Genomic DNA, 20,667 nt, shown 5'->3' on the forward strand with positions numbered 1-20,667 from the left:
GACTTTTCAAAGTTATAAAGGCACTGAAAACTGGGACTTACGACTTTCCCCCGAGTTACGACCTTTGCAGCGTCCCCATGATCATGTGATCAAAATTCAGATGCTTGGCAATTGGTTCATACTTATGACCATTGCTGTGTCCCAAGGTCATGTGATCACCTTTTGTGACCTTCTTACAGGCAAAGTCAATGAGGAAGTCAGGTTCATTTAACAACCAGATTACTAACTTGTCAGCTGCAGTGATTCACTTAACTGTGGCAAGAAAAGTCATAAAATGGGGCAAAACAGTGTCTCACTTAACAACAGAAATTTTGGGCTCCGTTATGGTAAGTTGAGGACTACCTGTATAAATATGCCTATGGTCACATAATCAGGTTTCAGGTTTAGTTTATTTGTATGCCGCCCTTCTCCAGGAGGGACTCAGGGCGGCGAACAACTCAGAAGGGGAAAAGGGGACACAAACACAATACACATAATTAAAATACACAAGAGTCATACAACCATACAAGTCGAGAGGGGAGTGGAACTCATCAACCCCAGGCCTGCCGGCACAGCCAGGTTTTGACGGCTTTCCGGAAGGCCTGGAGAGAGGTGAGGGTCCGAATCTCCGCGGGGAGTTCATTCCAAAGGGCCGGAGCTGCTACAGAGAAGGCCCTCCCCCAGGTGGTAGCCAGGTGGCATTGGCTGGTAGACGGAACCCGGAGGAGGCCGACCCTGTGCGATCTAACGGGTCTATGGGAGGTAATTGGCAGCAGGCGGTCTCTCAAGTACCCAGGTCCAATACCATGAAGGGCTTTATAAGTAATCAAGTAAATATATCCCATCGATTTTTTTTAACCTTTTCAACATGGATATTTGAGTTTTATTCCAATGATATTGCTAAAGGGGATATAACAAATATGCCTCATTTGCACTTGTAGTAATGATATGTGTAATTGATATTAACATGAATGCAAATTTTGCATGTGGAAAAAGTAAATACACTTCTACATTAAACTCCAAAATTAAACTTTAATTACAAGAGAGTAGGGGACAATGATTAGAACACAAGGTAAGCCTTGACTTGCAACCACAATTGGGACTAGAACATTTGCTGCTAAGTGAGATGGTCATTAAGCGAGTCACATTTTATGTTATCAATTGGTTTTTAAGTGAATCATGCAATTGTTAAGTGTATCTGCATCCCCGATTGATTTTGCTTGTTGGAAGCTGGCTGGGAAACTCATAATTTGACACTAGGATACTGTGACTATCATAAATACATGCCAATTGGCAAGGGCTTGGTTTTTGATTGTGCCTTTGGGGATGCTGCAACAGCAAGGACCAGTGGTAAGTCACTTAAGTGATCATTAAACAAGCGGTCATAAGTTGAAGACTACTTATAATGACTGGATCAGGGAGAAACTTGTCTTATTAAAACCGACATTTCATTCTGCGTTCCGTTTTATTTGCTCTTCAAGTACTCTGAGGCATTCAGAAAATAAGGTTATAGATGCCTATGAATCTGGGAAGGGATTTGAAAAAATGGCCAAGCAATTGGACAATGACCTTAAACAGTTGATCCTCACTGGCTCAAAGTTGACTCGGCCTTCCATCCTTCCGAGGTTGGTGAAATGCAGACCAAGATTGCTGGGGGCAATAGGCTGCCTGTAAACCGCTTAGTTGTAAAGCACTGTGAAGCAGTATAAAAATCTTAAATGCTATTGCTTGTGAATCTACCAAAGAATAGTTGGAGAGAAAAAATGAAAGTCCTTGAATGGCCAAAACACACACAGAGATGACAAGATGCTGTAGTGATTGGCCATGGGATATGCATACAGGAAACCTTCAAATATTGCACAGCTGAAAAAAATTCTGGATGAGGAATGGAAAAACACCAGAGATTGGTAGACAATGATAAAGTGTTTTCTGCTAAAGGTTTCATAGAAAGAAATGGCATATTTGTTAATTTTTGAATTGAATAAACTATTGCAATATCTATTTTTCATATTTTTCAGTTACATCAGCTTTTTTTCACGTATACGTGGACATATTTTCAGTATATAAACTTGGTATCATCATTCTATCCATTGTCTATCCACTGCAGGATGAGGCATCTTCAGCTTTCTTTTGCCAATTGGGCAATACTTGCTTATGTCATAGCTCCATCTTGTTTTAGGGCTCTTTCGTGGATGCTAAAACAAGATGGAGCTACAACATCAGCAAGTATTGCAGGCCCAATTGGCAAAAGAAAGCTCAGAACCGTATTGGATGGAAACATGCAGAATAGGCCTTCATCCTGCAGTGGATAAAGAATGGCTAAAATGAAGATGACATCAACTTTATATACTGAAAATGTTATGTCCACGTACATGTCCCAAAAAAAACCCCTCCTCCATGGATATACTTACTTTTTCATGACTGTATGTGTGGGGTTAGGTTGTTTTTTTTTTTTTTTTGAGGAATTGGGAAAAGGATATACAACACAGAGAAAACCCCTAAAATTGCTGATTCTGTAAACAGAATGTTTATTGTGATTTCATCCTTCTTTTGCTTGCTTTTCTATAGGCAACATGAATCAAAATAGCCTAAACAGAAATGTGTATAAATAGTAGCAACATTTGAAACGGATACACACAAGGTCAGGGAATTCTGCAGAAACGCTAAACCTTTCCTATTTCTGATCAATGTAATCAGTCAGTCAGTATCATATGGTCATTCATGGGGGGCTACAGCAGCGAAGGCAGAAGGGCCTTCCTGAAAAGAAGTGTCATCCAACATTTTCTGGGCAAGTATTGTATCCTTCATACTCTATGAAAACATTAATCTTTCTTCTTTTTGAGGGAATGAACCAACAAAGAGCAGTGAACCCCAGATACTTTAAGGGACCTGCCTATTTTGGGAAACTTCTTAATGCCCCTTGCTTCTACACTTTCCAACCCGTACTTAATAGATGGATTGCAAATCCCAGCGCTACTGGTTAGCTCATGTGCATGCACAAAAGCGTTGGGGAAGGTGGGTGGAGCCTGCCGCCACTGCTACTACTCGTTCGCCTGATCCGGGCTGAACCGGGAACAACCCATCTCTGCCGTGCTTGTTACTTGACTTTTTCCACCTACTCTTAAATTTTTTTAAAAATATGCCGTCTTCAAAAAGCCCAAATGTATCTGCTTTGCCATTGCCTCTCTTCACCTGGATGTTTCTTAACACTGTAGGGAACAAGGCACCTGCTGAGGACAGCTTCAACTTCCACAGACCATACTCTGTGCTTCAGTTCTTGAAATGCTCGTTTGGTATCAGCCAAAGAAAAACTTAAATCCAATGTGAAATTCCGTTAATGATGACAAAGTAGACATGATTTTAAAATATAAAAACTATAATTCATCCCTCTTCTCAAAAATTCACTTCATTTGGTACTTTTGGTTATGTTAAACTAAACCATACTTTATGTCATTTCAACCATATTGTTATAACAGATGGGAATAAGCTTGAATCATTAGAGCTGACAAAGGTTTAACTAGATAATTTATACTATTGTAGAAGACTCATTTGAAGTAACTAAATTAACACGCAGCCAGTGAAGCAGACAAAACAGATCTCAATCAGTAAATCAACACTTGTATTTCTCAAATCACCAAACTAGGCTTTTTGACAATATTTTATTTAAATTGCTTTAGAATAAAAGTCCAGCAATCCAGGGGCAATAGTCTTTATCTTTTGGTCTGGCTTTTCTTTAAAAATGATTATAATCACTCCAAATGTACATCTGCCTTTATCAGTGCTTTTCCACTTCATTATTGATTTTGTTCATGTTCCCATGTAGAAGTAGAACTTCTATCCTATAAATATTTTGGCGGATGGGGTGGGGATGAGAGAGAAAAGGCAGAGAATTGCATTAATCCACATCTGAATTTGGAAGACTATATATAAGGATGCTTAGTCAGAAATATCAAAACTTATTTTAGCCCTCATTTCAAATATGTAGATTCAAATATGGAGAAAACCAGCTTCCCATATTATTACTTTTGCAGATCTAATCTGTAGAAGTCAAACAGTGGTTATGACAGCTGTAATTCAATTATAAAAATATCAGCTGAATAAATCAAATTAGTTTTAAATATTCAGGTTTGGCCAAACTTCAGACTTTTAATGTTTCATTTAATCTTTTAACAAATGGCTTAGATTAAATCCCACATTTTTAATGTGATTGTATCATTCCAGTATAATGGAAACAATTGTATTTTTCCGCTTGTGTAATTATATATTTCAGGAAAGGATCACTGATCCACAAGACTCAATATTAGTTCAGATAATTAATTACTAAAGTTGACTATGAAGAAAGTAGAAAGTAGCCTTTAAAGTACAAACTCAGAATGCTTAATTTCTTATTGACAATGCTATTTTGAAAAAAAAAAAAAACTGTTAGACTGCAGTATGTTGGATCCCTTGTGTTATTTTGTATGACTGGTATTTTCTGTCTTGGGGGTAATGTTTTACTGATAACATTTTAGACTTCACATAAACCTTACTTCATCATTCAAGTTTTCCATAGCTTAACAAACTTAAGTGATGGGCTATACTTTTCCCCAGAAACACCCTATCTTTCCCCAGATCTACAAATCTTCTGCTTTCCCTGTGCTTTCAGGTTAACATTAACATTAACTAGATGCTTTTAATTTAACATTACAGGCTTTAGCAAAACAATTCCCAATAATTGATATGCTAAATAGTTTCTAGAGTGCAATATCAATATAGATAATACGTTTCACTTGGAATAACTCTGAAATCAGTTATCTTTATTTCTACCAGATGACCTCCTTGTACAGTATGTACTGCTCAACGTTCATCTTTTTTCTGGCTTTCTCCCTTAGCAGGAATTGAATAAATATATATGTGATGTGACTGAATAAACACTCCTTATTTTTCAGAAGCGCTTATTCCTCAATTTAAAAAAATCTGGTGGCCGGGAGGAGCTTCTCTCTAAAAATGTTGAGTGACCCCTGGCCACCCATTCTGGTATCTAGGCAGATAAAGAAAAGAAAAAGCTGCTTGAACAAGTAGTTTTGTGGAACCCTATGCCCTTTCTTTCTGTGCAACTACAGGGCTATGCAAATATTTAAAATTTCCCAATGACCCTTCAAAACAATGGAGCCCCTCTAATCTTAACCATGCTGTTCCCAGATAGAACAGCTGCAAAAGCAGCTAGCTCAGCATTACTGAGAGACAACATTCTTCAATCAAACATAGGGATTCAGGTCAGACCTACACTTAAGATTTTTTATGTTACAGTATGGAGCAGGGATGCGGTGGCTCAGTGGCTAAGACGCTGAGCTTGTCAATCAGAAAGGTTGGCAGTTCAGTGGTTCAAATCCCTAGTGCCATGTAACTGAGCAAGCTCCCATTAACTTGTCCCAGCTTCTGCCAACCTAGCAGTTTAAAAGCATGTAAAAATGCAAGTAGAAAAAGAGGGACCACCTTTGGTGGGAAGGTAACAGTGTTACGTGCGCCTTCAGCGTTTAGTCATGCCGGCCACATGACCACGGAGATGTCTTCGGATTGCGCTGGCTCTTCGGCTTTGAAACAGATGAGCACCTCCCCCTAGAGTCGGGAATGACTAGCATGTATGTGGGAAGGGAATCTACCTTTATGGAGCAGAAAAAAGGGCACTGCCTGTTTTCAGTGTGAAGGAAAAGTACAGCTGGAGCTGTATTTCTAGGCTTGCCTATACAGTCAGGAAAATAAAAATGATCAGAGTTTGGACAATGCGGAGACAAACCTTTATGTTGATGCCATATATAGCCAAGTCTTGGCGCAGGCGATCACATGCTAGCAGAAGAGGCATTCTCTCCTGCAACTGTTGCCGCCTTCTCTCTTTCTGTTGCCGTTTTACTTCTTCTGAGAGATCAGCATTTGGTGCAGATGGACTTTCTTCAGCATCAGGGGTAGCAAGGGCAAAATTGCGCACTTTGATCCGGAAGCTCACTAGTTCATCTATCACACTGGAAAGCAAAGCTGAATGCTTGTGTTCAGGGAGAACCTATAAATCACAAGTTTGCTTTTATTAAAGACTGATTTTCACTGTTATTGTACAGCATTCTGGGTGCTTTTGGAGGAACACAATATAAAATGAAAATAATAATAATGGTAAAGTTAAAATCAAGACCACTAATATACAGTATATATGGCAATAAAAGTCAGTTATAACTACAATGATGCAACAGGAAAGAAGTCTATGACAATTCGCTGCGGCCAACTTGCTACAGCCAATTAATTGCAGGCAGGGGTAGGTTGCTGTGGCATTACTGCCGGTTTGCAACTCGGGCACAACATGCGCTGTTCAACGTAAATTGTTGTGCGTGCACGCACAGAACAATTTACACTGAACTCTGCATGCGCAGTCACTAAAATCCAATATGGCGGCACCCAAGCAGCAGTGAGGGAACCTGTGTAGTGGTGTAGCAGCTGCTGGTTCTGCGACCCAGGCCTGAATTCCACGACCGGTTCGACCAAACCTGCAGCAACCCACCTCTGCTCGCAGGACAATTTGCTGCGGGAAGAGTTACACTAATATCAAAGAGCTGGTGGGACAGAATCATTAAAAAAGGATGCAGAAAGAGCAACAGGATGAAATGTGAAGGGTAAAAATTAAAAAATATATATTTTAAATAATTAAGTAGAATTGTTGTCCTCCAGCAAGTTACTCTGCGGCGAGTTGTCCATGGTGAGTTGCCCACAGCAAGTTGGCTGTGGCAAGTTGTCCCATTCCCACAGGAAAGAGTGTTGAATCTCAAAGCATCATCCCAATTTTAAATTAATACCAAGTTTAAACTTACTAAAATCCCATCAAAGAAAACAGTTCAGAGGTGGCAAACAGTACAGCACTCAACACATAAGCTCGAGTGAAGAGGTGGTTTCAGAACTGCATTCTTCTTTGTGGAATACAGAGTGGTGGGAAACATGTCAAAGTCCTGTGCGGAACATCTGGTTCCATTGAGAGCAGGAAAAACATGTTCCATTTTTTAAAAGTCTGCCAGAGTTGCTGCTCCTCGGGAGAATGCCCAGAGTGGCTGCAGCATCGTAGGTTTAAATACATAAAATTCTTAACAATAGAAACCACAATAGAAGTCCTGGACTTACAACAATTGAGCCTAAAATTTCTGTTGTTAAGCAAGTCAGTTAAGTGAATTTTGCCGTATATCTTGCCACAGTTGTTTCACTGGAGTGTTAAACTGGTAACATGGTTGTTAAGTGAATCGCATCTCCACTGACTTTACTTGTCAGAAGTTTGCAAAAAGTGAGCCAATGACTCTAGGACAGTGGTCACCAACCTTGGCAACTTTAAGACTTGTGGACTTCAACTTCCAGAGTTCCTCAGCCAGCAAAGCTGGCTGAGGAACTCTGAGAGTTGAAGTCCACAGGTCTTAAAGTTGCCAAGATTGGAGACCACTGCTCTAGGACACTGCAACTGTCATAAATACGACTCAGTTGATAAGCATCTGAATTTTGATTGTGTGATCATGGAGATGCTGCAAAGGTCTGGTGAAAAATGGTCACAAGTCTCCTTTTTCAGTGCCATTGTAAGTTCGAAAGGTGTTGTAAGTGGACTGTTGTCTTACCTGGCTTTCAGCAAAGGTGACTCCAACCGTGTTAAAAAATTCCATCAGGTAGGAGACTATGGCCCCAAACACAATAGCACTTCTAGGGGAACTTGTTTCCTGATTTCAAAATAGATACAAAGAAAAAGCTGGAATAACTGCAACCAGTTACTTTGGTGACCAAGGTTTCAGCAAAGGAACTCAAGATGCAAACGAAGCATTTTGCAACCAGTTTGGAAAGCAATTCTGCAGAAATTGTGTTATCTTAATTGTGTTATCTAAACTCTCTTCATCCAAAAATGGAAAATTCTGAATGGTAACAAGGGGAGCTACGATAATAAGGGAGATAGGACAACACGAGATGCATAAAAGCAATTCTCTTAAAACCATATTTAAAAATATCTAACTACGGGTAATCCTCGACTTTGGCTCACATAACTAAGGCACAATACTAGCATATAGCCCGAATCTGCAAAAATGAAGTCAGGAAAGCTAAGCTCAGAATGAAGTAAGACTTGCAACAAATGTCAAAAATAATTTTAAAAAATCTTTCAACATATAAAAACCAAGAAAAAAGTCAAAGAAACAATCAGTCCACTTATGGGAGAAGATGGCAAGGAAATGACAGGCAGCAGGGAGAAAGCAGAGCTACTTAATTCTTTCTTTGCATCTGTCTTCACACACACACACAAACACACAAAATAGTCTAATCTACCAAAGACGGAACCTTAAAAGACACACTAGGAATTCAAATTAATATAGGCAAGAAAATTGTAAGAGAACATCTCTCCACTCTAGACATGTTCAAATCATCAGGACATAATGGATTATATCCCAGAGTTCTGAAGGAGTTGGCAGACGTGATCTTGGAACCATTGAACCATATCTTTCGAAATCTTGGAACATTGGGGAACTACCAGAGGATTGAAAAGGAGCTGATGTGGTTTCAATCTTCAGCAGGGAAAATAATAGATCCAGGAAACTACAGACCAATCTGCCTGCCATCAATATCTGGGAAGATCCTGGAAAAGATAATCAAGCAATGGATCTGGAACGCCTAGAAGCAAGCAAATTTATAACCAGAAGCCAAACAGCATGCCAAACAAATCTTATTTCATTCTTTAGCAAAGTGGACTACCAGTGGACCACCAAAATGCTATGGACAAAGTCCAAATTTTCAGAAGAAATAGCCAACATCCCATAAGATAGGCTCAAGATCCAGATGGATCTTGACAAACCTGAACATTGGGCCCTATCCAACAAAATGAAATTCAATAGAGAGAAAAGTAAGCTTTTACACTACCAGAAAAACCAAATGCAGAGGTACAGATTAGGTGAAAATTGGTTCCATAGCACTAACTGCGAGAAGGCTCTTGGAGTCCTAGTGGCCATCACTTAAATATGAGCCAGCAGTGTGCTGTAGCTGTCAAAAAAGCCAATGCAATCCTAGGCTGCATTAACCCAGGGATAGAATGAAGATCACATGCAGTGATAGTACCACTTTATAATGCGTTGGTAGGACCACACTTGAAATACTGCACCCAGTTTGGTCACTGGAATATTAAAAAGATGTTGAGACTCTGGAAATATTGCAGAGAAGAAAAAAGATGATTAGAGGGTTGGAGACTAAACATATGAAGAACAGTGGCAGGAATTGGATATGTCTAGTCTAGTGAAAAGAAGGACTAGAGATGACATGATAGTAGTGCTCCAATATCTAAAGGGTTGCCATAAAGAAGAGGGGAGTTCAACCTATTTTCCAATACACCAGAAGGCAAGGCAAGAAGCAATAGATGGAAACTAATCAAGGAGAGAAGCAATCTAGAACTAAGGAGAAATTTCCTGACAGTGTGAACAATAAATTAGTGGAATGGCTTCAGAACTTGTGGGTGCTTAATCACTGGAGACTTTAAAAGCTGACTAGATTAGTCATTTGTCTGAAATGGTATAGGGTCTCCTGCTTGAGCAGGGGGTTGGACTAGACCTCCAAGGCCCCTTCCAATTGTTATTCTGTTAAATTTATTCTTTTAAATTCTGATGCAGTCCTTTTTGACTTGGGTAAAGATCAATTCAGCACAGGATACTTTCCTGTTTTATCACCATATTAAATAGACTGAAAGATACATCGGTCTAGCTCTCCCATGAAGCCCTGCCTAGCATGAGTGATGCTCCCAGTAGAACATACTACCACCAGTATAGCTCTCAACTTTATTAATATTATTCACAATCTGATTAACTTAAAATATTTCTTAAATTATTTTCATATAATACATTTTTGGGTGTCGATGAACACTCTGAAATTTCATGAAGAGGTCAACGAGCAGAAGAATTTTGTGATCTCTGGTTTACAAAGCTGTGCAACAAATGCAGGGGAAGCTTTTAAAAACCCTTCACAATCAACCACCGTTTGAGGAGGGGGGGATAGGAAAGGTGAGAAATAAGAAAATCCAATGATTAACAAAGAAAACAGAATCCTTTGTAAGCTGCTACAAATCCAGCACAGTAATGACCAAAATAAAATTTGAGCAATTTGAAGCATAGCAAATTTAATTTTGACTTTCTGCAAATGCAGTCTGTATAAAGCCTGTTATAGGAATGAAATGTGTTGCTGTTTTTTTCTCCTGATCACTTATTCTAGAAAAATAATACACTGATTTCAGTCAGTATAGAATTAGACAACTGTCGCTTTCTGATCTTTGTATCATAATGGGTTACCTTAGTGACAGTTTTAAGCTGTCTGTTGCCATAGTGAATGAGGTCCAAAATTGCACGAATAGCCCTGGGAGTGTCGAAGTCATCGGCACATGCGGCCTCTACTGTTGTCTTAGTAAGAGCTAGTCTTGAAGAAAAATGGAGAAGGTAAGATACTGGAAACAAAACTTTGTCTCATTGCTATAAGCCAGTCAGCACATAAAAATACTTTGATTCAGATGTCAAACTGAAAAACTGCTTTAAATGGAAACCACAGGCATTTTCTACAATTATCCCTCTTCTAGGCATGCGTGTGTAATGTGTATATCTGTGTTATGATGAATGAAATGCACGCTGCCTAAGAATGCTAGAAGTTGCCGTTCAGCAATACACCAATTCACTCATGATAGTGTCCTACTTAAAAAATAAACAAAAGTGAAGAATTACTTTTGTTTATTCGGACACAAAACAAAAGCTATTTCATCACTCATATTTTTGATCTAGACAAGATAACTTTGGAATTGTTAACATAGACCTAGAGCGTTAAGAACCTGGCACTTGTAAGCATTGAGATGCCCAAACCACCACTAGATGGCTCTTTGTTTAAAAAAAATGAAGTGGCTGAATCATGCAAGTTGTTGGTGCTTTCACATGAGATTTACTAAAATTTGTTATTAATTTACTTTTAATATTTGGGCATCCATGGCATTGCACAAAAAATGCACAAAGGTGAGCCTTCAGAAGATGTATGCTGCCCACATACATAGAGGAAAATGAACTAAAAATAGAGTCCATTGCTTTCCCACTTGCAGTCTATGGTGCCCAACAAGCAGACAACCAACTCATACTAAATTCTCAAATTCAACCAGTTTCAATGTATACATGATGTACAATGACAATAAAGGCTATACTAAATAAATTGTCACCCTTATATATTAGTTTTACATGCCAAAGTTAATTACAAGGAAATATCTTAAAATTATGCCTGCTGCTTGAAGCAGCTTCTCTTCAGATCTCTACGGTGTTGTTCTTCTCCATAAGGCACCAAATCAATCACAAATGCAAATTATAAAGGAGAATATAGCACTTACTTCTCCCAAAGTTCATCTTCCCTAATGGCATCACAGTCAAACTGTCCTTTCATGTAGGCATTGGCACTGCTTATAAAAGAATGTATTATGTGAAGGATGTTCTTTGCATCATTCATGGTATCATTACTATATTCCACGCCTAAGAAAATAAATTTAATTATATGGATTAATATAGAGAGTGTGGCAATATCAGAAAATAGAACAAAATTGAACAAAACAATACTGTGCTTTTCCTGCCTCTTTCTCTATCCAAAATTTCTCACTAGAGGATTTCTTGGCATATATCGAAAATTATCAAAACAGATGAGAACACTATCTTATTCCGTCAAAGAAAGTAGATCTTTTGTTATTACATATATCTCCCCGTTAATTCCATTTTTGGTAGAATTTGTTCTATAGAATACTAGAACTAAACTAAAAAAAATAGCAGCATCTTTAACAATATTTGGGACAATAAACAAATATAAATGCCTGAAAGAGATACAATACATAAATAAGATCAAAACAAGTAATATTCTGTGTCATCAGATTTCCTTCTTTGGAAATTCTTCAAGGTACATAGGCGAAATAGTAATAAAAGAATTAACAGTCCAGATGTTGCAAATTATTCTTCTGGTCACTTATTAGCAAATTGATTGCTCTAAGTAGCACTAAAAGAAAATATTTGTAAACGTCCCTTCCTTGTTACTTCATCTATTTTAGCGTCACCCAATTTCCATGAATAAATGGAAACAAGATGTGCAATAAAACAGATTTTTTGGTCCTCCTCACATTCCAGGCAGTGGTGGGTTTCAATTTATTTTACTACCGGTTTGCTCATGTGCATGCGCAGAAGCGTCCAGGCGGAGCTTCCCATTGCTGTCACTACCGGTCCACCTGATCCGGGGTGAACCGTCAGAAATCTACCTCTGATTCCACAGTAGGCTCAAAGAAAAAGTACTGTAATGCTACTGAGTCCAGTGTCAAAGATGTAAATGTTTCACAGCATTTAATAGCTTTGACTAAAATATACAGTAGGTTTATTGCTTAGGCGCAAAAGATAGAGTGAATGCATGGAGGAATCTTTATTACTATCCACTAATAAATTGGACTGGATTAACTGGATTAGCCAACAAATCAATGGTTTTTGAAGGAATTTCTTCAGTCTTTCTATTACCTTTCTTGTAACTCTACCAGACCTATTTAAAGAGAATGGAAAACATTAGCTTTCAGGAGGAAGTCACTGGGGAAATCTGGAACTAATAATCATCTTGTTCTAAAACAGTTTTTAAAGCTATTCACTGGTGTAGACAAGACTACTTTTGAAAAATAGGAAGAGCATCCCACATTTTCTTATTTTGTTTTAGTGTTTGAAATGCTTTCCTCCAAAAACTGATTTGCTGAAGCTGGGGAGGAGGGGAGGTGTCACAAAGCAGCAATTAATCACTGATCACTAAACAAAATGTATTAATGCCTTGGATCGAATCAGAGAAAGTCTCCACATTCCTAATAACTATGTGACTGAGAAATAGAGATTATCAGCTCCCCAAATAGACCTGACCAGGAAATTAACTCCATAGGAAGGTTAAAACCATACTTTATTGAGACTGGCTATAACAACAGAATTCTGCAATTCTTCTTGCCGGCGATAGAAGGCAGCCACTGAAGCTGCTGAAGTTGGGACAGCTCCAGACAGGAGGAAAGCGGAAAGAGAAAGTGTGCCATTTGGTGAGGAAATTTTATTATTAGACAAGAGATTACCCCCCAAAAAAATCAAAGTTAAATTAAATTTGAAAACAGAAGAAAGTAAGTGGCGAAATTAAGCTACGTTAGACAGTGTGTTATCCTTATTTTTTAAAATCTTTTTTCATGGATGGAACTTTTGCAAATATTTCCTATTTTTTAAACTGAATGGATTAGGTTTTTTTCTACTACTTTTTATTTCTTTTTATATACCAATGGATTAAGAATTTTTTCCTTTACTTTTACAATGCTGGACTGGATGGTTTTTTTCTCCATTTAAGAAGTTTTTTTATTCTTTTCTCTGTAAGTTTGCATTATAAAGAAGATATTAAAAGGAATACAAAGAGGTCTGTAACACTAGAAGGAAAGGAAGTAACGCTGCCACTTGGAGACTGGAGGCAGGAAATATTGTTTTTTTTCCCCCTTTGATCATTTGTTTTACACTTCAAGGTCTCTCAGCTTGTTTACTGTGAGTGTTAGTGGGAAGAGCACGGGTTGTTTATACAGGTGCTCTTTGGGAGCTCTTTCAATAGCTGGAGTGGAGAGAGGAGAGACCTTGACTTTGAAAGATTATAACTCGCTTCAAATCTAAAAGCTTCGAATGTTATAGGGGCAGTGTTTACAAATTGGAAAATTGTGCAACAAGAAAAAGAAACCTTAACATTGCAAATGATTATGTTTGGAATTCAAAAGATCTTAGCAGTAACAGAAAAAATTGAGAAGAGATTGGAGAATATAGAACGCAGCACAGTAAAATTTGATGAAAAAATTGAGGATGTTTATCAAATGGAAAAAGTGGAGGACAGAATTCTAAAAATTGAAGGGAAAAATAATCAAAGAAACAAGAAAACTGTTGATATTTATAGTAAACTGAGCTTGGCTGGAAATGAAAAGAGTGGAAAGGGGAGATAGATGGACTGGAACTCTATCCCAGACTTCAAAGTACAGAAGAAGATAAGAGAGAAAAATTGATGGAAGTAAGGAGAGAAACTTTATCAGACGCACGAGTGATAACTAAAGATAAGCTGATTGAAGAAGCAAATGGAGGGTTTTGAGTTTACATAAGAAATAAAATGAACAATAACTTGTGAAGAGAAGTCTATATAAGACTTACCAAGAAATTAATCAGAATGCTAATGCTACAAATGGCAAAAGACATAAGCCTGCACTATTACTGGAAAGACACAGGTTGATGTAATGAAATAAAAATTTAGTAAAATTTAGTTAAATTTAGAGTATTATGTATAAAATGAAGTGATAATGGTTATAGTTAAATAAATGATTGATGATGATAATGCATATATATGTATTGGTTTGTTAAGAGGAAATTCTATATAAATTGCAAATGGAGACTCTGAAAGGAAGTTTAGAAATTAAACAATCATTTTTTTATTTAGAACATGTTATAAAGATGCAATTTTATTGTAGGATGTTGGGAGGAGTTAATGGAATATCATTATGTAGTTTTGCTTTAAATTGGAATATTTCATATAAAAGGATGTAAAAACAATTACAGACAAATGAAGGTTGAGGTATGATGAAAGCAATATATATAAATATTGCATACTTGATTTAAAAATATGTGATTCAATATGAATTATAGGTGATGACTATGGAAGGGACGCACGGAAGTTTTTGTAACCAACCATCACACTTTCTACAATTTGTAATGGAAGATGGTTTTGTGTTTTTTGTTTTTGTATGTTTGTGTTCATTTAAAAATAAAAAAATATAAATAAATGTTATCTTGACTTGAAAATATTTTAGCATTTTTTGCCTAGATAACATATCCTAAGTGTTTCCCTCAACCTCATCTTGCTTATTCTCTAGATACTGATTAACTTACCATTATAATATTATAATAAGTGAATTATATGATACAGGCTTTGGGGGGAACTAAGGTATATGACGTGAGCTTGACTGACCAGAAGCATTAGGCAGCATTATTGTCATACCCAAAAAGATGGCTTGTCTGAATGGGAGAGGCTGGTTTTGTATGGTGAATGAATAGGTGACACAAGGCGGGAGGGTGAGACTAAGTACACAATCTATATACATATAAAAATGGCTCTGTGTGTGTGTGTGTGTGTGTGTGTGTGTGTGTGTGTGTGTGTATGTTCCAGCATAACTCTGGAACTCCTCAAGCAATTTCAAGCAAACTTGGTACACAGATGACTTACTCTCTGGAAACAAATATTGTGGGAGTAAGACACCCCTAACACCCCTCAGGGTGTGTGTTCTGTTACGATACAGCCTGTTGTGCCTTCAAATGGCTTCTACTATACTGCTGTAAAATGACTTCTACTGCACAGCGCATTGGAGTTGCCATGGTAACGGCTTCACAGTACTCCATAAGAGGGCTCCTTATGGTAAGGGGGAAAATCTTACATTAAAAATTACGTTTGGTCCAGACATTTTCTCTCTATAAATAAATACCCGGACAACTCCAAGTTATCAGTTAGTCAACAATAAAGCAGAGATTGAACAAGCAAGAGAAAAAGGCTGTGTGAATGCATGCAGGGTGATTAGACAGATAGGGTAAGCAGACATAGTGATTAGGCGTCAGAGACAGAACACATATAATAATGGGGGGGTTGGGGGGGCACCTTTTTCAGATACAAATGGATTTTTGTGCTGACTCTGGATCAAAGAAGAAGGAATAATGCTTCAGGGGCCACCATTGATAGGCCCTATTTTGACAGATTTTACAAAGCTCTCATACAGAAATTCTTGAAAAACTTCACTTTGTTCTCATTCCTGATTTGGCATGATTTGCTTGTTATATCTGCTTTAGATCAAAGAACACAGATGAGGAGATATGTTTGATGTGCGTTTCAAATACACAATCAGATATTTTTATGTGCCTTTCCATGTGCATCTATTGCAAATAAAAGCAACAATGTCACTGATGTTCCATTTCAGATTTTAGTAAATAGCCAATCAATGTGACACTGTAGTCTTGCTGTTAAAAAATAAAAATCCTTAGATTTATTCTATGTCCTGCTTTGCCTCTAAGACAGCTATCCCCAACCTTTCCAGCTGGGCGGACTGGCACAGGCAGTGGGAGATGGTTTTGCACACGCACACCACTTCCACAAATGCAGTTTCGCGCATGCCCACCTTTTTCATGGCCAGAATGGAGATTGGGAACCCCTGCTCTAAGTGACATTTGCTGAATTTCTTCCTACAACAACCCTACGATATGCAGATTTTTTCCAAGGTACTGAAAATGTGTTTCATTACTGAAATCTGCCAATGAAATTAAATGGGCCATATTTTGAATTGTAAACAGAACACAGATTTAAACCATAACTTCATCGAAGAAGTCATCAAATACTCGTGCATCAGTTAAAACCTGAACTCTTATCAATTTCACTATGAAAATAGAACAGGGCCTTTCTCTTCAGTTGCCAGCTGGAAAAATTATACATTTTAAAGTTTAGCTGAAATTAAGAATGAAATAAAATGACCTGAAAATTTAAAACTCTCCCCTGAAAACATTTTAAAACAAAAGTATTTATTTCAGAGGCATGCACATAAAATAAGCATCTAATTGCAACTTCATCAACAATATATATCTTGTAAAATCATCTTTAATCCAAGAAGTGTTCTTACCTGAGCCATATTTGGTCCGCAAACAAAACATTCTGAACTGATCGGATGAAAATTCTTTTAGAAAATCCTAAGGAAACAAACAAAAAGAGAGAGGAAAGAGACTCATTCTTCATTCTGTTAAGAGAGTTAGATTATGAAGAATTTGGTGAGGCATGGATTACGGACCCCATTTCAGAATTCAAATGCTTTCCATCACATCCCAACCTCTAAATTAAAAAGTAGCACATTATCAACTTCATGTTCATGCAGGCATGCCAATATTTGTTCTTAGATCTAATGATTATTCAGGTTTTGAACTGGAACAAATCTGTCCACACCAATTAGCAAAACTGATTTTTTTTCGTGTGTGTGTGTGTGTGTGTGTGTGTCTGCCAGCCAGCCTGCCTGCCTGCCTATCTATCTATCATCTATCTATCTCAGGGGTGTCAAACTCAATTTCATTGAGGGCCACATCAGAGTGTGGTTTGCCGGTTGGGCGTGGCCAGCATGACGCTACTAGACTGGGCCAAAGCGACGTGAGTAGACCGAGCCAAGGTGACCCAAGCAGGCCCCTTACATTTTCCAGGATGGCTCCGTGGGCCAGATCCAACCACATTGCGGGCTGGATCTGACCCACACGCCTTGAGTTTGACACCTGTGATATAGACAAAAGCAAAGAAAGACAAATATAAGCACAATGAGAGCTAGGCACACTGCCAAAAAGAGTGTGTGTCATCCCACATTGTAAATAATGCATATACATACTATGTTTCTAACCCCAGGAAAGGCTTCTGGGATTCAGCTGGAAGACTTTTGCCTCCCCAACTCTTTCTCCTCTTTTTAAAGTTGCTCTTCCATTTCTACAATCATCCTTAAACCTCAAATCATAAAATCTGACAAAGCATTTGGGGCTGTTGCTGAAAACAAAGCATAGCTCTACTTCTTATGGGTACAGAGATGTGGAATTGCAAGACAGCAAAAGCCCATCATGATACAGTCACTATGAATGCCCTTTTCCATTCCCACAAGAGGGTCTGCTCGTCTTTTCAGAAACATTAACATTTTAGAAATGTAAAATACATAAAACATCATACAGTTATTCAGCAACCCCAGGATAAAGCACACTGAAAATATATATCATATTGGCGCATGGTAACTAATTTCACTCTATTATAGTCCAAAGTGAAAGGGATACAATTTCCTCAGTGAAAAAGGCCAGCACCGTTTAGTGGCAAGTCAGCTGACCAGCGCTATTTTATATATTGTGTCTAATAGGATCGCTCAGAGAATCAAACAGGGAACAAAGCTTATTCTTGGATAAGAGGAACAAGAGATGGATAGTAAGGAAAGTAAGAGACGTAGAAGGCAATTAGCAAAACTGCTGAAGGCAGAAAACTGCTGACAAATAATTGCAGATACTGTGGTATATTTTGTATCTTGAATTTGCAAGAAAGGGGACATGCAGTCACAGCAAACAGAGCAATGCTCTCTTTTTTAAACATACAATTTGACCCTTTGCCTCAGTGGCCTCAAGAGAGTAAATGCTGCATAATAATGCATAGGACTGTACTGTTCATTTTTAAGGATTCTGCCCAACTTTAAAGAACAGAAACTGGAAGCTCTTTATTACTCTATCTGCCTTTATATATATTTGTCTTAGATGCCCATCAAATTTGTTCAAGAAAGGATCCCAATTCTCCTGTGTTCAAACTCTCTTCACAGTAGCCTGCACAAGCCAATTCCCACCCACCTTTTGCACAGTTCAAATCCTTGCAGGTACAGTTTTGCCCAGAAAGAGAACGTAGGTTTACTTGTACCTTAATTGTAATGTAGTTTTTTAACGATTTTGACATTTTTGTACTCCCTTTAATATGCAGATGCCCTGGAATGAAAAAGAAAATTGCTGCTTTGTTTTAAAAACAAAAAGTGCTCCAGAATTAGGAAAAACAAAAAAAAGTTATTTTTCTTAATAGGAGACAGGAAAACAAAAAATGTGACTGCTTCAACACTCATATTTAAATATGTAGCCATTGTTTTTATGTACCAATAAATAGTAAGAAGAATTCTAAATCTCCCACAGATAAAAATAGATTTTTAGTAATTGACTTAAGGATGTGTTTTATGATAAAATTTAAGTAATTAAATACTGCCAAATAGAGAGATAATAAAACTTCTCATTTTCTATCAATTCATTAATCATAGGATATATTTAATGGCAAAAAAGTTACTCCTTTAGATAACATTCCATGAAACATTTTGTATATTGTTTAGTCAGGAAAAATAACACACTTCCTGAAATAGAAACCAATTCAAATTTATTTTATAGGCTATCGTTCAAGAACTTACAGTTGTCTCAGTATTGTTTGATTCCAATATTTGATAATATGTAGTAGGGTATGTTTTATCCATCAATACATTTCATAAATATTGTAAAAACAGCTATAAGATATTATTAATAAGTTTACTTTAATTCTATATTCTGTTACAGAACACTGATCATTTATTTTCTCAAACTAATAATTATAGCCAATTATTAATTCACACCGTTATAGAAACTTTGTAGAAATTTTAAAAACCATACAATTTAATGAATATAGCAGCTTCTGTCCTGGTTTATTTATTTTCATCCCAGTCTTTATTATTTTTATAAATAACTCAGGGTGACAAACATACATTAAGATATGCATTATCTTAATGTTATTTTCATCCTAGTCTTTATTATTTTTATAAATAATTCAAGGTGGCAAACATACATTAAGATATGCATATTAGTTAAAGACATTAAATATTTAAAAATTACTATATCAATTTAAACCAACATCCAATCTTTTCTCTTGTAAAATTCTGAATCTTTCACCAATTGTAACACTAAAAGGTCTGCTATTTCCTAAACTACTACAAGAACAGTAAAACAATGTGTAAGAACTACATGCTGAAAAACTCAGAACACTTTTAAAAGACTTGGGGGAAATTAGCCATTCAAAATTTAATGTCTGTTAAACATATGTCACTTGTGTGATGTCATTAAGTGATCAAATATACAGCAACTGCCCTAGACATTTGGACTGTTGCAGAAGTATTACATTCAAAATCTAAATTAAACAAATATTTAAAAGAATTACCCTGAGTATGTGTATTCTCAAATGTAGGTATCTTCTTTTTTTAAAGATAACCAATTTTCCTCTACAAATCTGGATATGCCATGATTTGGGGCCGACATATGCATTCAGTATTTTGGAAAATATAATGGAAGCTCTCACAAAATGGCTGCCATAGGTTGGTGCTCCTATTCATAAATTGGTTATCAAAGAGGCTATAGCCTATTGCAAAAACCCATCTCCCGCAAGGACAAAGGAATGAGATTGTTTACCCCTACCTCCCCAAGGTGTTTCCTATTATTCAATTTTACCTTTGTATTTCCCCCCTCTCAAATGCAAAGGGCAAGTACCGTTTTTATTTTCTGGGACTCAGGCAGTCTGAAGATAGAGTTTATCATTTAACGGCATTTATGGAGGACAAAAACACAATGAAAATATTTGCAGAAATATTACCATTTTTTTCAGAAATAAGTCCTTCCTTCCTTCCTTCCTTCCTTCCTTCCTTCCTTCCTTCCTCTTTGCTCAGAACTCAGAATATGTCTTGTAGTATTTCTATGTAAATATTTCCAAGAATATAATGGCTTGAATCTCAATATTATTTATTTATCAAATTTAGGTACTGCCTATCTCACTTTCTAATATCCATCGTCATGTATGTTCCTATCGACTCAGTGATTCCAAGGAATTTTACAGTCCCTCTTGAGCAAAGTGGCCAGCAGTACAAGAGGATGCAGTAGTAAGGTATAAAACTGGGCAGAAGTGTCTTGTGTAACAAAATTCCATTCTAGCAAAGTGCTACTGCTCTGTTTTAAGTAGCTCTTTGTCCTTACGTATTTTTAAGAGAATCTCCAAATGCCACAAGCCTTGAAGGATGTTGAGAGAGAAAGGGGACAGCAA

General features: G+C 37.2%; 1 protein-coding gene across 1 annotated transcript in view; it reads right to left on the reverse strand.

The window, feature by feature from the left end:
• Nucleotides 1-2,490: 2,490 nt before the first annotated feature.
• The window catches only part of CARS2 (cysteinyl-tRNA synthetase 2, mitochondrial), a 31,620-nt gene continuing 13,443 nt past the window's right edge, over nucleotides 2,491-20,667 (reverse strand). Inside the window, 8 exon segments of the mRNA XM_014073713.2 lie at nucleotides 2,491-3,790; nucleotides 3,792-3,818; nucleotides 5,756-6,016; nucleotides 7,596-7,694; nucleotides 10,290-10,413; nucleotides 11,357-11,495; nucleotides 16,694-16,760; nucleotides 18,490-18,554. Of these exon segments, the coding sequence (XP_013929188.2) occupies nucleotides 3,755-3,790; nucleotides 3,792-3,818; nucleotides 5,756-6,016; nucleotides 7,596-7,694; nucleotides 10,290-10,413; nucleotides 11,357-11,495; nucleotides 16,694-16,760; nucleotides 18,490-18,554 (818 nt within the window). The 3' untranslated portion in view covers nucleotides 2,491-3,754.

Source organism: Thamnophis sirtalis, unplaced genomic scaffold (genome assembly GCF_051295495.1).
Source record: "Thamnophis sirtalis isolate CommonGarterSnake01/CBP01778 unplaced genomic scaffold, rThaSir2_p1.2 scaffold_12, whole genome shotgun sequence".
Taxonomy (NCBI): Eukaryota; Metazoa; Chordata; class Lepidosauria; order Squamata; family Natricidae; genus Thamnophis; species Thamnophis sirtalis.